Raw genomic sequence first — 25,887 nt, forward strand, 5'->3', positions numbered from 1 at the left:
CTTTAAGTGACTAAGTTTGAAAATTTAGGGAAATAATTACAATTATTGGAGTTCAATTAGTGATCATAATTTTTCTCAGCAAAAATTTTCATTTCAAAGCGCAGGAAGAATAGATTTATTGGACCTTAAAAGCAGTGCAGATATCGAGCGGCGCAGAGAATCATTATTGCACAAAGCGGAAGTTTAGGCGAATCAGTTTATTCTCTCATGGCCTATTTCACAAAAATGGCGTTGTTCCATCACACACAGGACTGCGTTGTGACGTTTTGACTCTGCAACAACATTAAAATTTATTGAACTGAAAATTTTGTGCACTGGAAATTTTGATGCTATACCCTGTATTTTTGAAAACCCCTTTACCCAACATATATTATTGAATTATTATATTATTAAAATGAAATGCGGGTTTCAGCATTCGTGCTAGTGCAGTGCGCGCCCTTCCCGGTCCTCCGGTCCTCGGACAGGGATAAAAAGAGCAAAAAAAAAATAATAAAGTAATAAAAATTATGTAGAAATTAATACAAACAATAAATATGGGTTTCCATATTTTATTAAAAACAGACACTGCTACTGTAGAGCCAAATTTTATTTAATTAAGTGATGAAATTATTTTTTCATTTTTCCATTTCTCAATGCTATTGTCAATCTTGTTTCAGCCTGCGAGCTTGGAGCTGCGAACAGCGTGCCCTCCCAGTGTGGGAAACGGGCGTCGGAGGGAGAACGTGACGCTGCGGCTGATGCCGCGCGTCAACGGCGGCCGTCGCTGCCAGAGTTGCGTGCGGCAGAACTCGGACTCGTCGTGCGGCAGCGGGCAGGCGCTGCTGGCGCACGACTCGATCGTCGACTCGGCCAACAACACGCCGCAGCACCGCAAGAGGCCTGCGTCGTCAGTGGAGACGTCGCTCTCGTCGTCGGGCATGGGCCGTTCGCTGGATTCGTCCGAGCAGGAGGACGGGGATGTCAGGCCCAGCAGGCCCAAGCTGCAGCGACTGCCTGCCGTCGAGGACGAGGACTGAAAGTGCGAATTCCAAGCACCATTGCCGCTGCGAAGCACTCGTTCCTTTTCATCCTAGTCGACGAGGACGTTCACTTCGTCGATCGATATGTTTCATTGTATACAGCGGAAAGATACGTTTTTGCCGTAACTCTTACGTTTTCACGATGGTCTTGCTGTGCAAACTTTTGTGAACCGGGAGCAAGTGTTTTGTATGCATGATAATTATATCCAATGAACGAATTTTGATTTAATTTACCGGAAACTTTTACTTCTAGGAGCAAGACGTTGATATTTTTGTGACATTTTATGACAAACGCGATCAGATTTCCTTGTATTCGCCGTGGAGCAAAAAATTCAATTCACATTAATAAGAAATGACCAAAAGCTTTAGGCGCCGCGCAACTAATTGTGATTCAGCCGATCAATTAAGTGTGTAATCACAAAATTAAAACTGTGCATTCTGCAAAAGGCAAGAACGATCAAACTCTACAGTTACGACTATTAAATTATAACAATTATTAAACACTTAACATGCTAACTGTTATTATAGCCAGTATATGTGCGTGTTATCAACTCATGAAATTTAAATGTTGCTCGATCTGAGAGAGTTTAAATGGCACGTCCAAAATCAGTTACAAAAAAGGAATATTCAAATGAAGAAATTTAAAATAAATTTTAATCTCCCAGAAAAGAGCGAGGGTCGTCTTATTTCTATATCCTACTACTTTCCGCTGCCACAGATAGCGTTTGCTTTCGCCCACTTTCACCGCGATCGACGCCATCATTGCTATCGAAAGCAGCAGCCTATTATCGGAGTTTTCCGTTCGACTAGCTCTAATAAATGTAACGATAGGCTTCTCTGTCATCGTCCTTCGCGTTACCCACAGGGATAGCAATTAAAACATAATTAAGAGCATACTCGACCGACTTCTAACCTCGTCGAGCTTTGAAGAATGCGAAACCGCCTGGTTTTATCAGTACTTGAAACTACGCAAGATGCAAGATTGCTTTTCTATCGATCAGTTCAAGAGATCTTTCATCGCTATTTACAAATTTAAAATATGGCAAGGTGCTTTTCAAAAGCTATGAGGATACCTAAATCATTTTAATAAGCCACATTATATTCCAACCAATAAAAAATTATAACTATAAACATTATAAAGAGAAGTTTACTCAGTATAGTGGAAACACATCAGAAACATCATGACAAAACGCAGTTGAGACGTGCCAGCATGCTCACTAGTCGATCTTCTCGTTACAGCTTTCCATTGAATTGAATTTAAACGCTATAACCGTATCTAAAATCTAAAGGCACGTTAAAAGGACGTGGAAATTATTCCTATTTAAGAATGTATTGGAGCTATGAAGTCCTGCATAAAAATTGCGTTTTGTTTTCATTTTATGCATGATTTGATTTATAAAAGCTGATCTATTTTCAACTCGTTCACAGCCACATCTCACGTCTCCCATTTCTAGTTGAAACAACGGAACTGACGCAACGTGCAATATATAAAGTATTTCTTTGCTGTCACCTATCACGAGCGCATCGCCTCCATTTTAGTCTGCACCTTCATTTGAATCATTTTTAGTTCAAGTGTGCAGCACACGTTAAAAATCAACAAACTGCAGGATTAGAACACAATAAAATATCTATCCATTTTTTGAGTCGTTTCATTTCAAGCAAAGTTTGACACTTTTTAAGGTTCATTTTGCTGATTAACAAACTGAGCTGAACAGGCTGCAATTAACAAACATATTAATATATCTGTTGCAACACGCCAATAATGCTCTTTTAGCCCTCATACTGGCACATTAACAGCATAATGTTCCATGTCGAGTGTACCGCTTGTATCAGAGAGGCATTGCACAAATTTGCCAAGAGGGTGCCATCTGCAAAAGTAGTGGAGCTTTGATGCTGTAGACCATATGTGTACCATTTCACGACCCTTTTTAATATGATGTTAAATATTAAATATGCTACTCGCTTTTTGTGTCTGATTAAAACTAATTAAAAGTATTCTTAATTTGTCCTAAAATTTTCGCAGTCAATTTACCAGTGCAGACAACATGGTAAAATATCAACGTGAACATATAATTCTGGATGTCAATGGCTTGACCCATTTTTATCTTTTTTATGAAAACTGCCCATGTCCAGTCTCGTAATGCGTAATTTGAAGAATAAAATAGCCTTTAAATAAGCGCTTTTTCTCTAAGTTTCAAAGTTCAGTTAATCCTAAATCAGATTGTTCGAACGCAGAAATCGAAAGTTACTAAATTGTTAAACTGCAAGATATATTAGACAAATTAATTAATTAGCAACATTTTAAAAGATTGCATTGCATTTTAAAATTAATTTTAATTTTACCAATAGTAACTATAACTTACACTAATATGTATAATCATTATCACATTTTTAAGAGATAATTCCTATTAATTCAGATTCGAATAATTCATCAATTTTAAAAAGGTAATACTTTACATCATTTTACAGATAATAAAATCAAATTACTATATAAATGCTAAAACTAATATAATTCGATTGGTAAAGAAAATATGGGAAAACATTTCTACTTTTGTTGCAAATGGAGTTCCGATATTTATTTTTCGGTACGTTAAGGAGTTTGCTCACACAAATAATTCAGAGATTCATAGCATTCCCAATCATTCAATCCACTGATTCCAGGGAAGCCAAAAAAACCAATTCCAATAGTCATTTCCATGCAATATTGGTCGCGAGAGTAGTTTGGCTGACTAAGTATCCATCGATATGCGGATACATCAATTGTATTTCCAGTACACCACTCAAATTTTTTTTGGCATAACCTGTCACTTGCTCCAAGCCAGTAATTTGTTGATAGGAGTCGCATCACATCTACATTGAACAAATCAACGACAATCACGCACTTAATCTTGTTCAAATAGGAAAAATGGTTTTACCATCATTATATTTGATGAGACAGTCCTGCTCCGATCTGGTTTCAAAAGAGCTCAGTACCATGCCCAAGGCACAGCAGGCTTGGAAAGCCATCGTGTGGTTTAGCTTATTTCAATTGCAATAAATTATTTTTGCAACCAAATATATCTACTGGCTATAATTACTTTTTCAGTGCTAAAGAAATATTTTTTCCCACAAGCTGATTTTAATATCCCCTTTCCAGTGGGGACTGCAATAAATTTATATAATTAATTCAAACATTATTTCCATAATCTTTAAAAAAAGCTAGCCTTTCAGAGTGACTCCATCAGGAAAATAGTCCGGCTAGACCGAAAAGATTTATTAGTGTTTTTGTAACTTAATTCTTTAAAAAATTAATCACGTTTTTGTTGCACGGCAAAACGCATCCATCCATGCAAGGATTCGATTTAGGCACAACGGTAGCACCTGTTATTTTTACATTTGATTAGTATATGCTTGCAAAAATATTTTTTGGATAGCGCTTACTGTTTGGTGGAGGAGATGTCCATCCACCATTATCAGCAGCAGTGGGATCGCTGAGATTTCCAGCCCCGGAAGGGCTTAAGTTACTTGTAGTTGTTGAGCCACCTCCATCACCTTTAGTTGTTGTAACATCACCAGTACTTTGTGCTGTCGAGCCTCCACCACTATCCTGAGTATTCGAACCCCCGCCGATACCCTGAGTAGTCGAACCTCTTCCACCACCTTGAGTAGTCGTAGTTCCTCCACCATCCTGAGTAGTCGAAACACCAACTTCAGCAGCAAATCCTCCACCAACGTGCTGTGTAGTTGAAACGCCAGCACTTCCCTGTGTTGCTGAACCTCCGCTGCTTCCCTGAGTTGTCGAGATTCCAGCATTGCCTTGAGTGGTCAAATCCCCATTACTCTGGGAAGCTGCAGCACTACTTGAATCAGATGCGCTTCCTGCGCCACTTGCAGCCCCACTACTGCCTGTTGTTGCACCTCCACCTGGCCCTGAATTCGCAATTGTGTCTCCAGGGGCACCAGCCGAACCGTCTGAGGGTGCAGAAGAGCCGGCACCTGGATCGCTTCCAGGTGCAGAACCGCCACCGTCAGCCGGGTCAGATCCTGCATCTCCGTAGTCTCCTGTATAACCCACCCCCGCGGCGGTGGTTGTCATCCCTGAACCAGCACCTCCTGCGGCACCGCCGCCTCCAGAATTGTTGATTTCACCTATCGAGCCAGTTCCATAGTCGGCTGACCCTCCACCAGATGAGTCTGACGGGGCACCAGATTCAGAATTTCCTGCTCCGCTGCCTGAATCAATCACATTGCTGCCGCTGTTTGAAATTGTGGTTGCCAGTTCCGAAGTACCTCTTTGGATTATTCCACTTCCAGCCCCTGTAGGCTTTGTTAGAAAAATTATATTCCAATTAGGCGCAGTAAAAAATCTTTGTCTATAATACAGTAATCAAATACTTGGCCGACGAGTTTCGGGTGTAATTTCCGCTTTTAGTTGGTGAGCAAGAATTCCTGCCACAGCACTTGATAATTCTCTGTCGCACGGCACGGTGCAATCCATAAATCTCTGAGCACGAGTCGGAAATCAATCAAATATATGTTAAATACGCTTAACTTACTAGATTTATGAAGCTTAATGGTAATCACTTTTTGCTGACCAATGAATGATTCGCAAACAATAATCTGGAAATGTTTTTGCCTCAATTTTGGGTCAAAATTATCTTCATTCTAACCTACATTATTTATGATAAGCCTAAATATACATTTATGAATTGAAAAAAACTGTTTTATGTTTTTGCGTTCACCCATAGAAAGGAAAGTAAGGAAATAAAATCTTCGTGTAAACATGCACAGAGCTAGGAGTTGAAAATATTAAATTGCTTATAATTACCAATAAGCTAAAAGCGAGGAGAATTGAAAACCAATGCATTGATATTGGCGATGGCTGCTCTACACGTACTGATGCCCAGCCGCAGCACCAATCAGTTACTGAAAGATTCTAAAGCGGACGCAGCTGGAAAATAATTTAATCAACTATGTGCCGTCAGCACATCTCCCTTCCATTCGCTTTTTCTGTGCGTATATAAAGGCTTTAACTTCAAACTATTGCGTCAGCTGCAATCATCCTGCGTTTCAGGTACACATTGTTTCCTATAAGAAAAATAAATGTCACAGAAAGAAACCAATCAGAGTTATTATTCATCAAATATGGTACATCAACCTTTTTTTAATAAAATATATGTTAATTTGTTCTATTGACACAGTCAAAAAATTGTTTGATCGAATTACCCATTCCTCCAGTTGCCTCATATGGCATTGAAGCTGTTTGGAAATACTTAAAAGATTTAAACAACCTATACCTGCCAAGACAAGATTCTTAAAGAAAGCTTTATGTGTTGATGAACGAATGAAGTCAAGTCTTTGAGTTAGTCGAAACTGAATATTTTAGAAATAATTTTAAGAAAAAATTATCCCTTCCAGTTACGCCTGTGTATGCTAAATTTTTGGAAAACATGTGTAAAAAAAGTTAAAAAAATATGCACGACAATTTTTACAGCTCTCCAGCTATTACAAATAAGAACTGGTGGCTTCCTCGTTGTATTAATGACCGGTATAATTTTACGAGATACTCCTTCCCTATGGTTATCATTTCCTTATATGTAAAGACAAACGTTTCAATCTAGATATTTCTGCTAATTGTAAATGCCAATGTTGTGATGAAGTATGCATATATATGTATCATTTGCTCATTTGCTCAAATGTAAAAATAGCACTATCATGCTTTTCCAAGTGGCTAAATATAAGAAAGTAATTCCTAACAATTCTGTGATATGATTTATTTCATGTGTCGTACACCGTTGGTGTCTAATAAATATTTAATTCGTTCCTTGAGAATAACATTAGATTTATTGTGATAAAGCTGTTATCACTAATGGGTGCTAAAGTTGTAAAGTATTCTTATTCCATTCCAGCAATCGGGAAAACGTGTTCAATTCAATTGTTGAATTGATATCTGCACGAATACTGTTATAAAACGTTCATGATTAGAACTCAATTCGCATAAAATTGCCGCGGGCGCAAAGGGATGCCATCTACGGAGAGGGTAGCGCACCCACCGGGGCGAGGGTTGCGTGCGCGGGGGCGCAGCCGGGTGGAACGCGCAGGTGCCGGGGTGGCGGCGAGACCAAATTCTCATCGCTTGTGTGTCGCACAACCCAGCGGACGGGCGGCAGAGCAGACAGACGGGCGGAGCGAAACGATGCAGCTGTCGGCTCACCGATGAAGAGGGTGATCAGCTTCGTCAAGGGGGGTGGAAAGGGCCGCGGGGGTGCCTCCGACGTGGTGCCCGTCCGCAACCTGAGCTTCGAGGGCGGCCTGGACGACCCACCGGGCTATGAGGTGGACACCAAGACGCTGTCCAAGCTGCATAGGGCTGCCTGGCTGGGCCAGCTGGACAAGCTCAAGGGGCGCGCCGAGCAGCTGGACGCACCGGACAAGGGCGGCCGGTCCGCCCTGCACCTGGCGGCCGCGCAGGGACACGCCGATGTCGTCTGGTTCCTCATCAGCAATCGAGCGAAGGTGCGGTTTTTTATTATCTTCTTTTTTCCTGCCAAAAAGCAGGCGTTGTTCCGTCCATCGATTTTTCGGGGGTAGAGATGTGAGACTGCATGTTTTGGTGTAGATGTTTTTGTTGACGGCTTTTCTGCTCGGCTTACAAAGAATGCTTCACATTTATTGCGATTTAATATATCTTTAAGTGATTAAGTTAGAAAATTAAGGAAAATAATTAAAATTAATGGAGTCCAATTAGTGATCACAATTTTTCTCAGTAAAAATTTTCATTCCAAAGCGCAGGAAGAATAGATTCACTGGGCCGTAAATGCAGTGTAGAAATCGAGCGGTGCAGAGAATCACAATTGTAAACAGCGGAAGTTTAAGCACGTCGGTGGATTCTCTCATGGCATATTTCACGCAAATGACGTCGTTTCATCACACACAGGACTGCGTTGTGACGTTTTTGACTCCGCAGCACCACTAAAATTTTTACCGAACTGAAAATTTATTCCACTAAAAATTTAGATTCTTGCTTGAATTTTTGAAAAACAAAAAATCCCCTTATCACAATTGTCTAAAATTAAAAAATATGATATTTTCTATTGAAGTGCTAATACCGAGAGAAATTATTCTATAAAAATGAACAATATTGAATAACAAACATTGGATTGCAAATAGTTGTAAAAATGTATTATGTTTAGAGAAAAACTAAATGATGATTAGGTGTTCACCCTTTCGAGAGACGAACCAAAGAATTTGCCATGTATAGAACGCTAAAATATTGCGGGTTGAAAAATATCGTAACTTAATAAAATACAATATTCAAACCTTAAAAATTGATGAATATTTAGTAATATAATTTCCTTTCAGATAAATTTACGTGACAATGAGGGGCGCACAGCCCTACTGAAAGCTGTTGAATGTCGGCGCCGCGAGTGCGCACAGCTGCTACTGGAACGAGGCGCCGACGTCAACATTCCGGACAACTACGGCACCACGTGTCTGCACCTGGCCACCTCGCACGGCGACCTGGACCTGGCGTCGGCCCTGCTGCGCAAGAGCGCCTCCTTGGAGGTGCCAAACCGGGCCGGGGAGGCAGCGATGCACATGGCTGTGCGCGGCAACCACCGTGACATGGCTGACCTTTTGCTGAGGCACGGTGGCGACGCCAACGTGCGTGACACCGAGGAACGCACGCCGCTGATGCTTGCCGCGAAAATCGGCAACTCAGCCATAGTGGTGCTGCTGGCCGAGTATGGTGCCGACATCGGCGCCACTGACGTCAACGGCTGGACAGCCGAGGACTACTCGGTGATGGCCGGACACGTGGGGGTCACAACCGAGCTGCAGCGCCGCGCCGAGTCGACGCCCGCCAGACCCTTTCAAGAGAGGCCCGTTGACGTCGTTGGCGAGAATACGAGCAAGTTTCTGCAGGAGCTCGAGAGCATGCAGCATTACGATTGGTGAGTCTTTCTTCCATTCAGAAATTTGTAACATGAGCAGTGTGACTTAAAAATCACATATTTTTGACACGGGAATATATATTTTCCAATTAGTCTAAAAAGTTAAAAATGTTCTGAGCTAAGATTATTATATCGATATTCTAGCTTGATGAAAGACAAAGATGATCCTTTCTGTTTCTTGCTCTGAAACAATATTAGAAGCCCTGTTTATCGCTTAACATTTCCATTTGACGAGAGCTGAATAAGTAGCGTCAAGACGTTATATCCGACAGCAAAATTTGTCTAGCTTGCGCTGGAGCAAATCGATAGTTAATTTGCATCCTCATTAATAAGTAGCTGTGCTTTCACGACCCATATCCGCGGCGGCACGTGTGTTACACAGGACATTTTCCGCCCGGGCTCGAGATTAATATTAATGAAAAACACCCAGCAGACACGGCCCGCAAGCTATTGAAAAATCTCAAATATGTGCTCGGCGAGCGTCTGCTCATCCCTCTTTTCAATGCTGGCGCAAATGAATGAAAACCTTGAATTAATATTTTCCCACGGAGCACGGTTTTAAATATGAGAGACAACCTTGAGGATGCAATTATGCGCGAGAGTAAACAAACCCGAAGCGAGTGTCGTTTATTCTGGCGCTTCCCTTCGTCATCTGACCCCGTTGCAAAAAAGAAAATCAAACTTCTTCTGGTTTGTTTGCAGTGTGCCTTTTGAGCCGGAAGACGAGCAGCAAGACGCTCCACTCCAGCCCGAAAACGAATCCCCAGCTCACAACATCCCAGGCATGCCTCCGTCTTTGAAGCCGCCGCGGAGCTGGGAGCTCATCCAAGCCGGCCTGACAGGTCCGGTCACCAGTCTGAGGCCGCAGTCGCTGAGCCTTGCCAACTCTCCTTGGGACACCCCGGTGGGCACCCCGGGTGATGCTCCAAACGGATTCCTGTCGCTAACGCGGCCCAAGTGTGACAAGAAGAAGCCGAGACCAACCAGTCTCCCCGTCACCCTAGTGGAGGCACTCGAGAAGGCGCTCCCGGTGAAGAAAGAGGAGGAAAAGCAGCCCGAGGAGAAGGAGGCGGAGAGCAGCGACTGGGACAGCGAGGACGAGTTCGAGGAGGATGATGGCAAGGGCACGGACGACGGCGCCACCCTGGGCAGGGAGGGCACCATGCAGGGCACGGAGGAGATGTGGCAGGCCAACGGCACCGTCGAGAAGAGCAGCGACGAGGACGAGGACGACGAGGAGGACGAAGACGAAGATGACGTGGCGAGCAACAACCAGGTGCAGGATGAGGAGGAAAAGGTGCCGTTGGTGGAGACAGAGCAGCGAGAGGAAAAGTCTGAAGGGCCGTCTGAGGCGGAGGAGGGCGAGGAGGTGCAGAGGCAGGCCAAGAAGAAGGAGGGCAGAGCCATCCTGCCCGAGTTCCCCACGCCCATGAAGGTTCCCAACGTGCAGTTTAGCGCCAGGGAAATCAGCTTGGACGAGCCGGCGCCGGCGGTGCCTCCGCGCAAGAAGAAGAAGCAACGCAAGCACCGCGGCGCCAGCGATGATGACGATGGCGGCGGCGACGACGGCTTCACCAAGAGCGCGTACGCGCCACTCAAGCGTCGTCTGCGGGCCGTGGTGGCGGACAGGGCGCGCGTCGAGCAGGTGGCAGCCGCCCTCGAGGAGCAGAACCGGCGACTGCAGTACGAGCTGGCCGACGCCTTGCACGCCGCCCGCACGCAGCGCGACGTGTCCGCCGAGCTGTCCAGACAGATGGCCAAGGCCCAGAAGGGTCACGCGCTTGCACTCGAAGAGAAACTCGAGCTGCAAATCAGGCTGCGACAGGCGGACGCCGAGCTCGAGTACGTCAGGCAGATGGAGCAGCCGCCCAAGGAGCTGACCCGCGAGCTGACGGCCGAGAAGGAGCGGGCCAGGCGCGGAGTGCTCACCATCAGGAAGCTGCGGGCCGAGGTCGGCGCCCTCAGGGCCAGGGTGCTCGCGGCCGAGCGACGCAACGCCAACAAAGAGCCCGACTCCGGGCTGCGCAAGAAGCTCGAGGAGCTCATCGTCAAGGTGGAAGACGAGAGGGCCCAGCGGATGGCACTCGAGGCAACCATCAGGGAGTTGAAGGAGGGTGGCGTCGTCCTCACCGAGCTCGAGAAGGCAAGGAGGGCGTTTGAGGAGGAAAGGGCGAAACGACAAGCCATCGAGCGAGACTCGGTTACAAAGGCAGAGCTGGATAAGGTAATTTTACAATTTTTATAAATGGAAAGTATTTTAGCTGATATTATAGCACCCAACTCGTTCGTATTTTTGGGGAATCCCTAGAGGTGCCATGACAATGAGTAATATTTGAGTATTTGCGGGATCTGTTCCTGGTTGCCCATTGTCAGCGATGTTAAAAATGTGCGCTGTAAGGGGAACTAGCTGGTTTCCGCAACTTTCCAACGGCTTCAGGGACATGTGTTTTGCGTTTCAATTTTAAAAAAGACCTCGGTTCAGTGAGGCGAAAAGATGGCCACATTGGGCCCAAGCCCCTCTGCGGCCACTCCAGCACCCATGTTATCCCTTTGGCAGTGTTTTTGGGACCCGGTGAGCCAATAACCCACGGGAAGTGCTTAGCAGAGGTTCAAGAAATTGGAAATTTTCTAGGTTTTTTTACTTCATTTTTTTGTAATATTTTTTGCCGTCATAAATATATTGAAAACGGGGTATAGAGATGAAATATGGCAGCAAATTTTTTGAGTTTCTCTGGAATTTGATATGGACTCTAAATTAGCAGGATGCACTTGATGACTATTCGAGTGAATTTGAATAATTAACGTTCAATGTTGGCAGGTACGTCGAAGTTACGAGGTCGCACTAGCTCGAGCAAAACAGGAAGCTGAGCTGTCCGCTCGGGAGCAGCTTTCAACGAAATTGCGCCGCGTCAACGCGTTCCTGGAGGAGCAGCTGCAGCAGCAGTCACGTCTGGAAAAGCTTCGCTGTAACAATGAGTCGCAGCTAAGGGACGATTTCCAGCAGACCCGGGGCAAGCTGCTGAACGAGCTGGCCAAAATCCAAGCCACCCTCAAGTCGCGCGCGGAAAGTCAGTTGGAAAACGAGATGGACAACAAAAAACGAACGCCCAGCCCCGTCTCCTCTAACGAAGAAAGCCCTAGAGAGACGACAAACTACACCAAAGGGTGGGTTCATGACAATACCGTAAATCCACCACGTGTTTTGCTAAACAAACACGACGTGGCTCCTTTCAGATATGTGCCAACTTTGCCTCTGAGGCCGGCAGCGCAAGTTTTGTCTCTGCTCGTGCCGCCATTGGCCTCGCAAAACCCGCATTTAGGGCTGAACGTGCTGAGGAAAGAGCTGGAGATAAGCATACGTCAAGCCGCAGGTGCGCGCCGAGAAAACTTTCAGCCTTTATGGTTGAGCATTAATGCAGAGCACCCAAGCTAATGCGTATTTACTGTGTGCGTTTCAGAGGAGGCAGACCGCGCGAATCCAATCATGAGTGAGGCGGAAGAAATGTCTCAGCTGAAGCAAAAATACTTGCTTTGAATGAAGCTCACACTACTTTTAATGGTTTCGGATCAATTTCTTGCATTTTAATATTCGCAGCTGCGTATGAAATTCTTCCTTGTTGCGCAAATGTTAACTATTCTAGTCCGTTTTAGATGATTATACCCATGTAACTATATGTACTCGCTGAGATTTTAATCATTCCCATTTTGAATATTGTTGACGCCAACTTCCATTATAAATTGCCAAAATGAGAGATGTAAAAGAAATATGACTGTGTATTAATAAAAGTATTCTGTATGATTATCACATAGTTTGTGCCTTTTATATATTTATTTAACATTGAATAATAAAGTAATTTTAACATGATAAGAGTGGAATCAACGATTTGCTCATCAATTTTTTGTCTTTAAATAGGGAATTTAACTGGACTGGATAGCTGGCAAAACGTGAACTTGGAGGGACTTGCTCTTGTTGTACACTTGCCCAGGCCCAAAAGGTTCCAGTTTGGGATGTGTAGATCCAGCATTTGCTAAAACAAGCACAGCATTTTCTTAAAGAAATTGCTAAAAAGTAATTGATTAAATAGCGAAATTGCGAAAACGTTAATGCTATCTTTGAGCACTAATTTATTTAATTAAGTTTAAAGATAAAGAAGCAATACATATAAAAAATACTTAAAAAAATTTAATTCAGATAGTCAATTATTATTCCGTTGATCAGTATTCAGGAGAATTACTTGCAGGCGACATTGGAGTACTTTGTGTTTGAAATTTATAAGAGAAAATTTAATTATACATTTAAACTAATTTAATTCGTTTGAACCGATTCAATCTGGATTTTGATATTATAATCAACATCCTTCTTACCTGGGATATACTTTGAAAGTCTCACTTGGGGATGAGGGAGAAAGCCAGATGTCAACGGCATCACCTCAAGCACCAGGTTATGGCTGGGCTGATCCAGGTTGAGAACGCCCGCCGTTCGGCCACACACTGCCCACATGCTCTGGTCTGCCAACAGTTCGTACATTAGCGAGTGGCCGATGGCTTCGGACGCCTCCACAGTCAGGTGTAAGTGGCACATGGCGTTAGCGCGGCAAACCTCCGCCCCCGAGGCAGCCGCGACCTTGGAATTAACAAAGATCATGGTGGCGCACTCGGCCAGCTCAAACTCGCAGTTATAGGCGCCGTTGACTTCATCCTTGGTCAGATTCACGTTGAACTTTGCACGAATAGGGCCGTCAATCTCAAGCTGCCAGATATAACTAAGAGGTCGGTCCGGGTCGAGGGTGAGCGGTTTGGGGCTGATGGGCAGTGGCGTGCAAGTGCCGAGAGAAAGCTCCAGGATGGGATCTGACAGCATCAGCCGCTGCCGGCACGTGGACGACACGACCACCTGCAGGAATTTTGTCTTCATGGCCGTGTGTAGTTTGACTGAGGCGGCCACTGGTACGGTGAAATTCACGGAAACTGGGTATGCTTGTTCCCACAAGCTTGAGGTTAGGGTGAGCTGAAACAGCAAAAATTTACAATGTCTTTTACACCTCTATTGAGATGGGCAACCCCCGATAGTGAACAACTCGCAAGAACTCCGCATCACAATAATATCCCAACAGAATAACATGGGCGAACGGGCAACATTGGAGGAAGCCTAGTCTAGAGAAGTAACGTCTCTTGTTACTGCCCCCATACCCGGGTCTTTTATTGAAACGCTAGACATTCGTCTCGGGAAATTAATTCACGAACGCAGGAAATGTGCAAAGCTAGTGCAACCCTCCCAAAGAGAGTAAAATGTAAGCGCATAATATTAAACTGCACTCGACCCCCCCCCCCCACAAAAATATCGCTTCGATTCTCACAATGCAAGTGCACGCAAAGCATGTGCTCAACAATGCGGAAGTGACAGGCAAAAAATAAAATAATTGAATTTCAATTGCAGTTCAGAAAAATCATAGTATATAGATTGCAATTTATTTTTTGAGCTGCCTGCACCTGCAACTCTTGAGTTAATTTGTTGAAGAGAGCGAAAAAGCATTAACTAAATAATGCCACCATGAGCAGATTTTAATTTAAAAACACGCATATTGCAATATAATTTAAATTCAGGGTAGACGTTCAGGAAATTTTTCAAAAATTACCCCATATTCAATGTCAGTTGACTTGGCTGAGGGTGGCGTAGCGATGGCCTCTAAAGTTACGACAGTATCCTGTCCTTGTTCAGTTTTTGGCAGCTCTATCACAATCTGCCTTCCTCCGTCCCCTAGGCTCAGTCCTCTTGGGGCTTTGATGGTGACTTCAGTACCCTAGATGCAGATTGAATTATCAAATTTAACATGCACTAGCAACATTTGACCCAAAATCACCTCCTCAATCCCATCTGTCCCAGCAGTAAAGCGGAGTTGGAACTTTTGGGGCATCCTAGCCAAAAGCTGTCCACTCTCAACTGATATCGTAGCCTCCCCTTTCTTCACTTCGATTATCCCCAGTCTGGCTTCAGCACTGACAAAATCCATCTTGTCGTTCATTATTAAGGACAGTTGACTCAAATGTCCTGTGTGCAAATCTCCCTGCAAATATTGAATAAATAACAAAATTACTCTCTTGCATGTATAATGCGTACTTGTGCATTTAAAATGAATTCATTTAGTCCAGGTTGAATTTTAATTGGCTCCGATGACAAACAGGCAGAGAAATTTCCTCTCAGTCTGCGTCCCCTTGGGTTGCTTTCTTTTCTAGACACTTGTGGCAGGGATGTTTGAACAGACAGTGACGGATTCACTAACACAGCCTCAGGGAGGCGCGAGTTTATTTTCACATTGGCTTGCTGCCTGTGTCCACTGATTGGTGTGACAGAAACCAGATCAAAAACCTCTTCCAGAGGCATAACGCAGCCTGAAAAAGTGTATTTTTTAGTTTTGATTAATGTAATGCAAGGGCAATCAAACAGAGTATATCATATTGTGTATGTTTATCAATTTATGGTACGCCTAGTTTTGACTGAAACTGGAATGCCCAATAAGAAAAATGGAATACCTGAAAGTATAGTTACATGAAATAAGAAGTGACCGAAAACAAACGTGATAGTCCGAAAATGATGTGCCCAATAATTAACATGAGAATCATGAAACACCAATTCATTAAAAATACAATATTATGTTCCTAGGTTTGACTAAAGATTTTCTAAATTTCAATAAAAGTAAATATAATAATTTACTTAAAATACCCAGATATTTTTCTTACTTATTAGTGAGATTCATAATGAAATAAACAATTTATGCACTCATTAGTTTAAGAACAGCAGCAAAGACTTGTAAGAATTGATTGTATAGGATTAGTGTCGCACGCATATATGCGTTTAATAATAAATTCATTCATTCAATTTATGCACTCACCATCATCATCTAGAGTTTTGAGAATTTGCAGCAGCTGGTGCCAGTGCTGTTTGCGAACCTCTAACTCTAGAGTTAGGCTGGCCGCAAGCCGTGCTCTGGCCATGGCCAGTTTTTCCCCAGTCAAGCACTCGGCCAGTTGGCTCAGGATGTGGATCTCCAGCGTTGGCCAGCCCTCCACAGCAGTCAAGGCGTCTGACAGATAGGCCGCGGCCAGGTGTGGATCCCCTCTGAGCTGGTGGAAGTTGGCCAGCTGGTGACCGAGCTGCCTGGCGGAGCGGCTGCGGCCGAGGTGCTTGAACGTGCCCAGCGCCAACTCGGCCAGTTCCAGGTAGAGGTTTTGAAAAGCTGCTGGTGAACCAAGGGCTTCTTTCAACTGCTCGCCACCGAAAGGCGGTTCCGGCCCCAAACCGGCCCCAAGCCACAGCGCAGCGTCAATCTGGGCGCTGGAAGGGCCCTGTCCGCCTGGCATCAGGCCAAGCAGCTCGCCAAGTTGAAACAGTTTTTGGCACGCATAGTCACAGAGGGTGGCTGCTGGCAGCGAGTGCACTTGGTCGGGATACTTTCGGCAGACGTGCAGCACCTGAAGAGACACCTGCACAGCCCAGCAGGAGGCCGCGCCTTCCGGAAAATCGACTTCAAGGATGCGAAGTTCGTTGGAGCAGATTTGCAGCAGCGGCAGACACCTTTCTGCAATCTGTGAGGAAATTCTTTTTTGACTCTTAAAAATAAAAAATGTTAGTAAAAAAGGCTACATAATAGATAACAAATAGCGCATAGTATATGGACATCACGTACAAAAAAAATCAACAGTTAAAATTGATTCAAAGTTGTTCCAATTTCTAATATCAAACTCCTACTTTAAAGCAAGAAAACAATATCCAACCCTAAGAGAAATTTTACCAAAATGCTTTAATAGTTTCACCAGACTCAACAACTGTATTAGTGCTTTCTAAGGTATTTATTTGTTTAATTATATTTACCTGTTGAGGTTGATTCATTTTAAGCAGGAGATTCAGTTGTCTAGTAAACAGATAGACTCGAAGCTGCAGCAATGACGCGTCGCTGTTGACAATCGCAAATCTGGCGTTGGAATCAATCCCTAGTCCTCGCCACTCCTTCAAAGGTGCGCTGAACGAAGTAAGCCATGGTGGAGGCTCTGATAGAAAATTTAAGTGCTGTTGCTTCCCATTTCTCAGCACAAAATTGACTTTACCAATGAGACTAGCATTCCTGACAAACTGTGTGAAAAGGGCATCAAGCTCATCATATTGAACTAGAGCCTCATCTTCAGCACCCTTCAGGGTTCCAAGAAGCGCAGCCAGCTGTTCCTGCAACGCAAGATACTCTCCAAAACTCCAGCCCTGCTCGTTCCGCCTCTCACGCTCTTTGCGAACCTCTTGGCCGAGGCGCTGTTCTTCGTTGCTGATGGCTGTCAGAAGCATTTGCCGTACTCTCCGAAGCAAAGCTGGGTCTCGACTTGAAATACACCTGAAACAAAGGCATCAAATACTTATTTTAACTTTTATATTTTTGGCCTATTTTTCGAAAAAGATAATTTTAATTTAAGGTCATTCAGGCTTTCAATTTGAGGGACTTTGGCGCGTTATGGAAATTAAAATAAAATTGTAAATATAAAATTTTGTATTTAAATTTCATATTTTGGCCGCAAAATATTAGAAAATTTTATTTTACCCATAAATTTTCAACATCTTAAATATTATTACTCGTCAAGTCAATAATTCAGAAATTTAGTTTTTTTAGTAAAATTGGACTTAAAACATGAAAACTTTGTACAATACAGTCCCACGTTATTCATTTTATTGTGGTTAATGCGTACTGGAATTGTGCAGATTGAAATGCTTTTAAAGATCAGCCTGAAAAAATTTTACTGCGCTTATTAATTTGCAGCTGCTAAAATGATGATGAGATGGGGAGGTTTTGCATACATGTAGCAATGAAAGAGAGCGAACAGAAATTTAATTTTTTTGCTCTGATGTTGTAGTTGCACTAAATCATATTGTATGATTCATTCAACATCTCACAAGGGTTATAATTAGTGTATTATTTTTCAATGGGAATCCATGCAAATATAGGTCAGCCACCAACCAACCAAATATAAATAAGTAATTTTAGTTCCAATAGTTTCCCCATTTTACCTTTCAGACTGTTTAAGTTCTGTGCGCGCCTTGTCAGCCACCTTTGGCGCAGCCAGGACGACGAGCCATTCGACTCCAGCCGCGATCGACCTGATCCACCTCTCCACTCTGTCCTTCTCGCTTGAACGCCAAGTGTCTACGTCCGTGCAGGCGCTCCAGAAGGTGTGGATCATAGGTCGATTGGAAGGCGCCTCTGCGGCGGCGAAAAGAGCCGCCTCCACGCGGACATGCTTTGGTCCGCGGCCCAGCGGTCGGCGCCACTCGAAAGAGTCCGCCCCCACGGCCTCCAGAAGGCTCTTGGCATTCGCATTCCAGCCCTCGCCAGTGTCTGCAGGGAAAATCACATTAATTTTGTTGGACCAATTTAAACTAGAGGGCAATTTTTTATTTTTCTCACAAGTTATGACAGCCTTGGATTCTTCGTAGTTCATTTTTGGTAAGCGTCCTGCATTTCAGCTTGACGGTGTCACTGATAAATTGGCGAATCAATCAAACGTTTCAGGAATTGGAGATAGAAGATTAGTAGTAGTATTAGCTTTATTCCAGTGTTTTTGTTTACTTGGCAGTGGCAGCCAGCAGGTAATTTCAGCTGTCAAAGGTAGAGAGTGGCCTCTGACGGTTGTTTTTAAAAATACTAATTTGAACATAATGTGGCGGCTTCACCACATGCAAAGCACTGCACGGTCCCATGAAAAATGCACATCATGCTCCGGTTGGTAATTATATTTCAATGTTTTAGTTATAAAATAGTATAATATTACTAGAACCTGTCAAAACAATGCTTAGAAAATAATTTAAACTGAACATCGTTCTATTCTCATAATTTGGATTGAATAAATTAGAAAGGAAATTAGAGCACTAATTCTTGTTTTAATGGCTTTTATTTAAAATATTACAAAATAATAGGAAATACATAAGCTCAGGTATATGCATGCATTTTATTGATTTTTTGTCGTTTCTTTATTCGACAATAATTTGTGACCCTTTTACTGGCACGATTTGGGTCGCCGGTTTTAATCCATTAATCACAAAATGTCTCTTAAACTGCACACTTTTTCTCCACTTGGCGTCCGTTCCGTGCAGGTAATCCAAAAAGCCAATTGAGCCATAGTTCTGGTTGAACTTCAAATGGTGATAATCGTGGAACTCGGGAGATTGGAACCACGGCCAGTGGTACCCTGAGTGGCCATTCAGGGTCTGGAAGGTGACGTAGGAGAACCAAAACCAGGCCGTTAGAGGGTGGGAGCCCACGATGGCCGGGCCCACAAGTACGGGGCCCACGTTAGCGAGAACGTGCTCCACGGGGTGGCAGTCGATGGCAATCACTGCAATCGGTGCTGTCCATTGATGATGACGCTTGTGGATCATTTTGTACAGCAAACCGTGGTGAAGAAGCCTACCGACGAGAAATTTAATTAATGCCTCGTCATCTTGTATAAAAAAATCAATACATATTTTCGAAGTAATTTAATTTTAAAACTTAAGCTGGAGGTAGCTTGACTTTAAGACCATTTCAATGAAAACTTGTAAAATATGAAATATGCCCGGCTCCTTTTATTCTCTTCACACTGATCTTATTATTGAAGGGGGTTCTTACTGTTAGATAAGTGATTTCTTATAAGTTAAAATTAAATTTCACACTGCAGATGATATTTTTCAAATTATTAGATAAGGTCTTTTTAATAATTTTTAATGTTGTTAAAATAAGGACAACTTTTAATTTGGACAAATCAAAGCAAATTTTTTCTTAGACAGGCTATTTGAAATTTTGTTTAAATATTAAAGATCAAATTTAGAGCAAGACATTATTAATTCCTTATCTAGGGGTTGTTTTCGTCAGTTTAATAAAAAAAATACCTGTGGCTATAGTAAAATGCAAATTCGTGGCAGAGTACGAGCAAAGGAAACTCAATGAGCACTTGAGAAAAGGGCGGCACCCTTTTCAGTTGGTCAAATGTCAAGAGATTGCCCGTATAATCAGCCAGGTAGAAAGCGGCAACAGCGGCTGGGAAGGAAACGACAGTCTGGTTGATCAGCACCTGCAGGATTGTGTTTGCTAGTCTTTTGCGGTTCAGGGGCTGGTTTGTTCCTGGCTGAACGTTGTAACTTGAGAGCCACCCTGTCAGGTCAAGCAGGATGTAAAAGCTGCCCCACAGCCAATAGACGACCAGCGACACTAAAATTGTGCCTATGCACGGATTGATTTATATAGCTGATATCAGTTAATTACATATATGATTTTTTATAACAACCTGTGACTAGAAAGATCATCTGGTCCTGAGGAGTTGAGTATTTTTCCAATGAGTATTGCCACAGGTTCTCCATTAGGTCTTTCGGAATTTGCAAAACTGAGTATAAGAACCTAAATATGAGAGAAACAAATTATCAGACCAAGAGAATAAATTAATCAAACAACACGGAAATGCCCAATCTAATATTCATCAATCATTTTTATTTATAAATAAAAGCATTTTCTTGTATAGCAAGAATTGGAAATCTGCCAAGGAGAAATTCTTGTCTTATGTAATAAGTGACACACTTCTCTACATTATTGAAATTCAAAGTTGATGAACTGCAAAAATGTGTATTTAGATGCCGGCGATCCTGCGTTGCGCAACATGGAAAACTTGTAGTTGCTCTGTTAGTTAGTAGTGCGCGCGGTTGATCCAAATTAAAGCAGATCGATCTCGGCGGCGGATTAATAGAGGCGCACACTCACCAGCGGAGAGAGTTGCTAATCGCCAGCAAGTGCAGTTCGATAGACAGAAGAGACACCAGCAGTTCAGACAAGGCCACCTGCCACTGCACTCCTGTCGCTCTCTGACCTGATATGCAATGATGCCCGAGTTATGTTAAAGACGCCCAAATTAACTGTTTATATTCACGGAGAGTATTATAAAGAATTCGGGTGGAAGATGAAAGTGTGACTTAATACTTAGAAATGATTGTACTTAAATATAGTGCTTGTTATGACAATTTTCTAGGATATGAGCAATTAAAAAAATAATTATGCACATCGCTTGATAGAATTAACATTTTCAGTAGCAAAAATATTGGGATGTTTTTATATGAAGCAAATTAAAAACAATTAACATTTAAGCACGGATGGAAGGCATTTTTGGCAGATATTGTACTTATAACTGAAAGTGATATTTAATTGTTGATTTTTTAGACTATATACATTCATTCGTATTAAAATTAAAAAAGAAAATCTAAATTAATGAAAATCTCGGCATGGAATTTACTTATAAATAATATAGTTCGTTTTTAATAGTAACAAACTCAAGGAACGCAAGAGAAAAAAATTTGCGTAAAATAAAAGTTATTTTAGTACGTTAGATGAAAGCAGAAGTTAAATTAAACTCCATCCCAACCGCCATTGAATAACTTGAATATGTATATAACCTAAAATTTTTTGTTATTGGGAGCAAATTAACTCATTTTACTGATATTAAAATCGTAACTTAAAATGTGGGAGGCAAAGATTTTTCTAAGAAAGCTTCTAAAAAGCCGCTTACCTTTCTCACTCGTCATCTTGCAACTACTCACTATACCGTCGACAAGAACGATTAGTGTGTTCTCCACTAGCAAGTGTTTAACTGAAAGGAATTACTTCACAGTCTTCCCTCCGATTATACAAGAAAGAGTGGTGCGTGCTATGTTGTGACGCGAAACCGAAAGTGTGGTTCTGCTTCCCAGAGCAAAATTCGGTCCCCGCTTCTGCACAGAGGCCGGCAATATTCAAAGGCCGCCTTTTCTCACTGAACCGTGCACCCCAGCTGCGGGAGGTGGCTAAAATGTGTGAGAAAAATTTCTCTCGGAGAAATTGTCGCGCGAAACATGGTCAACCGCAGGATAAAAATCGCAATTTTACTCTAAAGCCGAAATTGCAGCTCTTTGAGGAAAGTTGACAAAGCTGCGTGAATCACCTTGACCGCACACGGCGCACACTCGTTGTTTTTGCAGTGCGGTTTAGGAGTGCGCGCAAAATTACTCTTCCACATCGTTTCCTGCTCTCTAAATCATAAAAAGTCGTAACACAGAGTGACATAATAATATCGGTGAGAGGAGCTCCAGCGATCTCGGAGTAATACATAGTATATGCAAATACACTTCAATCCAGTTTTATTAATAACACTGCATGCCACTGCCTGCGGGTGTGACTCTTTTTCAATTACGTTGCTCTAGATTATTCATAAAATCATAGTACATAGTGCATACACTTTTTGCAAAAAATGCAACTTATTTTTTCAGTATATATTATATGTATATAATATAATAAATAAACACATAATATATTATATGTATGTATATAATAATTATTTTCTTTAAATTTTATAATGTTCCGTTTTCAGCTTGTTATAAGAAGTCGTGTCCAGGGAAAATGGTGTGAAAGAATAATATATTATGTTTTTATGCACAACGCTTGGGTGCGTTAATTTTTTGTAGTTTTAAAATAATTGTTCTCTTAAAAACATGATCGTCTTGTCAGTGCTTGCTCGAGTTGCTTGGTTCCATTTATTTTCGACGATCCTTGAAGGAAATTTAACGATATTTTCAAATAAATTAGAAGCTCTGGGTTATCAGTTTTTTAAACTGAATTATTTTTGCCTTAATGAAATTTCTAATAGCAAAATATTGTTCATCAGGCGTAAAATAAAACAGGAACATAGACGTAGTTTGCACTAGCAATTGCTCGGCACCGGAAAAGAAAAGAAAAGTGTAGATCTTTAACAATCAGAGCAGTGCTACAAGAAGCGCATTCACTGTTTTCGTAATAATTAATTACAACTTAGCACCGTCGCTTCTACAGAAAGAATTTAACGCGTGAGGGGATTTTAATTATTTCAATCGCTCATATCTCGAAAGGAGAAAGGAAATCTGCATTATCTCATAAGAGTGTTTACGCTTGTGAGCAACAATTTATTTGGCGTCATTCCGCTTAAGAAAATGAGTCAGTTTCTCTGGTTATTAGCGCCTGAGCAATGCGCCAGTTAGGTTACATGCCATAGCCGGGAGCCGTCATCTGCGAGGGGCACAGAGAGTGCGGCGGGCCGTCGCCTCTGACCGGTTTGTTGATAAACATACCGCGAGCTCCCACTTTTTCCTCAAGCATTTAGCCCATCTGCATTTCTACCTTGAGTATAAGTCTCACGTCATTTTTCTAGCGCTTTCGAAGGAAGTTTGTAACAGGTTATTTTGGACGCAACAGCTCCAGTTAAAATAAAGTCTAAGATATTCAGATGAATATACATTTTTTATTTTTCCAATAGAGTAATGGCTCACATATTATAGCAAAACTACTTTCTTAAGGTTTTCTGTATCCAATCGAGGAAGAAAGTGACCCTGGCAAAGCCACTGTAGCCATCTATGCAAGTGGGGACGTTTGCAAACGAAGCCACCCCAATCAAGGTGTATTTTTTGTCAGAGCCCATCACAACGAGTGGACCGCCATCATCACCCTATAATGTTCCATATATAAATGAACCTGCATGATGCATAATTATGTAAGTAATTTTGCTATTGCAACAAACGATAGAATTATATTAAATAAGGACCATCATCAAAAAATATAAAAAATATTTACTTCGCAAGTCCCAGTCAGAGAGGATGTAGATGTACAGATTGAGCCATTATACACATAGTTCAATCCAAGGCTACTGAATTTCGCTTGGCAATCCGCGTTGGCGATCACCGGATTGATGGCCCAGTTTAAAACATCGCTGAAATCACCATCTGTAGCGAGTGGTTGGAATAAGTTAAATTGTGCTAATAATTTAATCGTTAATTTCAGCAAATGGTCCGCCATTCCTACAAAAGCCTAATATCTAAAAAAATATATTTTTATTAGCTAATTATCACCATTTCTATTTACAAATGGTAAGTATTTTTAATCTACTGAAAAGAGATGAAAATTGACACGTTTGGTGCTGTTTTAGTGACAGCGGATATATTCATCCCTACCTTCCTCGAATTGTCCCCAGCCACTCATTATAGCTTTTTCTCCAACGTAAGTTTTCCTCTTGGCCGATACGCTAGGCAGTTTGATCACAGCAATTGTTGCTGCAAATTAGTGAATGAATATCATTTAAAAATTTACATTTCAATCGCTGTACACACCGTTCTTTACAGGCCTCGTAGGAAAAGTGATTCCGATAGGCAACTTAATCATGGCAATATCATTTCTAAGGGAAGTCTCAGTTGAACTGAAATTTGGATGCCTAAATATATTGGCCGGTGGAATACTGAACACCATAGTCCCTTCGTCAAATTCCTCTCTTTTGGTGGCACCAAGGCGGATTGAGAAGTTTCCAGGCCTGAAGAACATTCAAGAAATGTGATAGTCTAATATGCTGACAGAGAGATATTCTAATTTCTACGACTTAATACTTTTATGATTTTTCCTACAAAATCTTACAGTTTATGTAAAATAAAAATATTACCCAATGCAATGCCCAGCTGTCAAAATCCATCGAGGTGAGATCAGCGAACCACTACACGTAAAGGTGCCGTTGACAAATACAGACACATGCCAAGGAAATTGAGTGTCATTCGCAATTGTTCCATTTATTATCTTGGCAGTGGGCAGATCTGCTCCATTAACACTTGCAAGCTGCAATTCGAATATTGAATACAAAATGATTCCCGGCTTGCATTTCAAATTGTTTATTGATATATATGTTCAATAATTTAACGTAATATGACACATTGTGTGTTTTCCTATTTCAAATAATCCCATTTCAGTTATTATTGATTTCCATTGGCTCACATTGGTCGCAAGCTAGCGACCTTTCCCAAAAGTATGAGGTACGAGTCTCTCCTCTTTTTTGTCAGTTCCAACGTTCTTTTCGATACAAACGGCCATTTTCTTTTTCCATAAAAATAATCTCAATTTTTCAGTTTCTTAATAACGCATATTTTCATCCCAATATTAATTTGAATGCTGATGTAAGAATATGATAAATCCTTAACAAAATAATCGAAATTTTAAGATACTTACTTGGAGCAGTGGAAGAAAAAGTACTAGCAAGTGGTTCATTGCAATGGCAAAACACTACAAATTGTTTTCTTCATTTTTTGCTACCCCTTATATAGCATTATTTCGCATGTATCGTTTTAATGTTGATAGTGCGATGGAAGAATGAACAATACAACGATGCGTTGGCTTAATGCCATATATTATTGTCCATGTGACAACTTTTGTGCATGCACCCTGATAGCAGAACACTGATTTACAAGAACAAGAACAAGGAAAATTGGCATACTCACAAAGTATGATGAATTTTGCATGAAAATGAGCAACAGGAATATGACTTTATCAGTTGTCACGGAATTCAAATTTAGTCGACATTTTTAGATAGCACAAAAAAGATAAAACGATTGCTTCTCTGCCGAGGATAATTATTTAGGTCACTAACCTTTCAGGTGAAAAGAGAAAATATCATAAGGAAAATTTTACTTTGCTGATAATATGTATGCAAAGTTGCCCTACTGGCCCATAACAATAAACAAAGATGAACCTAAACAACTTCAGGAAAACACTTGTTTAATATCAATATTCGATGAATGATAACACATTTTTGCAAACCAAATCGGACTTGATTAGTGATCTTGAAAAATTACTAGACTTGATGAAATGAACAGTGGTGGGCAGAACAATTAGAAATGCTGATGGTGAGAGCACAGACCAATTCCTTGAACACTTTCTATGATCTCAATTTGAACTAATATTCTTATTCTTCATTATTCTGAACCACACAACAGAGTCCCAGTCTGTTGCAGGATATATGTATATGTAATTTTATAGTAAGTGAAAAATTACTCCTATCTTTTGACAGTAGAATGGGATAAATATGTAGAGTGGTTATAGGGATAATGGTACGTTTTA

The 25,887-nt window shown here is 41.8% G+C and overlaps 6 protein-coding genes across 11 annotated transcripts in view; 2 read left to right on the forward strand and 4 right to left on the reverse strand.

Moving 5' to 3' along the window:
• The window catches only part of LOC135947844 (alpha-1A adrenergic receptor-like), a 35,852-nt gene extending 34,162 nt beyond the window's left edge, over positions 1-1,690 (forward strand). For both annotated transcript variants that reach the window (XM_065496809.1, XM_065496811.1), the window contains exon 8: positions 657-1,690. In XM_065496809.1, coding sequence (XP_065352881.1) covers positions 657-1,016 — 360 coding nt within the window. In that variant the 3' untranslated portion in view covers positions 1,017-1,690. The remainder of the gene's footprint in view (positions 1-656) is intronic.
• A 1,897-nt stretch (positions 1,691-3,587) lies between these two features.
• On the reverse strand, positions 3,588-5,879 carry LOC135947982 (uncharacterized transmembrane protein DDB_G0289901-like). The gene is made up of 9 exons (XM_065497008.1): positions 5,827-5,879; positions 5,555-5,618; positions 5,381-5,502; positions 4,440-5,322; positions 4,315-4,379; positions 4,223-4,256; positions 4,097-4,161; positions 3,935-4,037; positions 3,588-3,869 (listed from the first exon to the last, which is right to left on the reverse strand). The coding sequence occupies exons 1-9, from the start codon at positions 5,863-5,865 to the stop codon at positions 3,610-3,612; spliced, it is 1,635 nt and encodes a 544-aa protein (XP_065353080.1). The 5' UTR covers positions 5,866-5,879; the 3' UTR covers positions 3,588-3,609.
• Positions 5,880-7,125: 1,246 nt separating this feature from the next.
• On the forward strand, positions 7,126-12,762 carry LOC135939414 (ankyrin repeat domain-containing protein 20B-like). The gene is made up of 6 exons (XM_065483775.1): positions 7,126-7,514; positions 8,361-8,953; positions 9,656-11,177; positions 11,772-12,118; positions 12,188-12,324; positions 12,412-12,762. The coding sequence occupies exons 1-6, from the start codon at positions 7,215-7,217 to the stop codon at positions 12,486-12,488; spliced, it is 2,976 nt and encodes a 991-aa protein (XP_065339847.1). The 5' UTR covers positions 7,126-7,214; the 3' UTR covers positions 12,489-12,762.
• On the reverse strand, positions 12,743-18,573 carry SIDL (SIDL trafficking protein particle complex subunit 10). 4 transcript variants are annotated; one of them, XM_065483750.1, is made up of 10 exons: positions 18,397-18,572; positions 18,000-18,327; positions 17,057-17,331; positions 16,824-16,999; positions 15,844-16,561; positions 15,072-15,343; positions 14,815-15,018; positions 14,590-14,754; positions 13,319-13,961; positions 12,743-12,981 (listed from the first exon to the last, which is right to left on the reverse strand). In XM_065483750.1, exons 1-10 carry the CDS (start codon positions 18,428-18,430, stop codon positions 12,872-12,874), a joined length of 2,925 nt encoding a protein of 974 aa, XP_065339822.1. In that variant the 5' UTR covers positions 18,431-18,572; the 3' UTR covers positions 12,743-12,871. The 4 variants fall into 4 exon arrangements, with proteins under 4 accessions (XP_065339822.1, XP_065339831.1, XP_065339806.1 ...); XM_065483759.1 differs by having other exon boundaries at positions 15,844-16,537; positions 18,397-18,571; XM_065483734.1 differs by having other exon boundaries at positions 16,824-17,331; positions 18,397-18,573.
• A 328-nt stretch (positions 18,574-18,901) lies between these two features.
• Positions 18,902-22,047, reverse strand: LOC135934070 (fatty acid hydroxylase domain-containing protein 2-like). The gene is made up of 5 exons (XM_065475581.1): positions 21,518-22,047; positions 20,719-20,824; positions 20,252-20,361; positions 19,857-20,187; positions 18,902-19,395 (listed from the first exon to the last, which is right to left on the reverse strand). Exons 1-5 carry the CDS (start codon positions 21,531-21,533, stop codon positions 18,960-18,962), a joined length of 999 nt encoding a protein of 332 aa, XP_065331653.1. The 5' UTR covers positions 21,534-22,047; the 3' UTR covers positions 18,902-18,959.
• Positions 22,048-23,243: 1,196 nt separating this feature from the next.
• LOC135944072 (brachyurin-like) lies at positions 23,244-25,435 on the reverse strand. 2 transcript variants are annotated; one of them, XM_065490786.1, is made up of 6 exons: positions 25,000-25,435; positions 24,443-24,612; positions 24,120-24,316; positions 23,964-24,062; positions 23,587-23,735; positions 23,244-23,487 (listed from the first exon to the last, which is right to left on the reverse strand). In XM_065490786.1, the coding sequence occupies exons 1-6, from the start codon at positions 25,036-25,038 to the stop codon at positions 23,434-23,436; spliced, it is 708 nt and encodes a 235-aa protein (XP_065346858.1). In that variant the 5' UTR covers positions 25,039-25,435; the 3' UTR covers positions 23,244-23,433. The 2 variants fall into 2 exon arrangements, with proteins under 2 accessions (XP_065346858.1, XP_065346848.1); XM_065490776.1 differs by having other exon boundaries at positions 23,244-23,461; positions 25,000-25,148.
• Positions 25,436-25,887: the final 452 nt, after the last annotated feature.

The sequence above is a fragment of the Cloeon dipterum genome, chromosome 1 (genome assembly GCF_949628265.1).
Source record: "Cloeon dipterum chromosome 1, ieCloDipt1.1, whole genome shotgun sequence".
Classification (NCBI taxonomy): domain Eukaryota; kingdom Metazoa; phylum Arthropoda; class Insecta; order Ephemeroptera; family Baetidae; genus Cloeon; species Cloeon dipterum.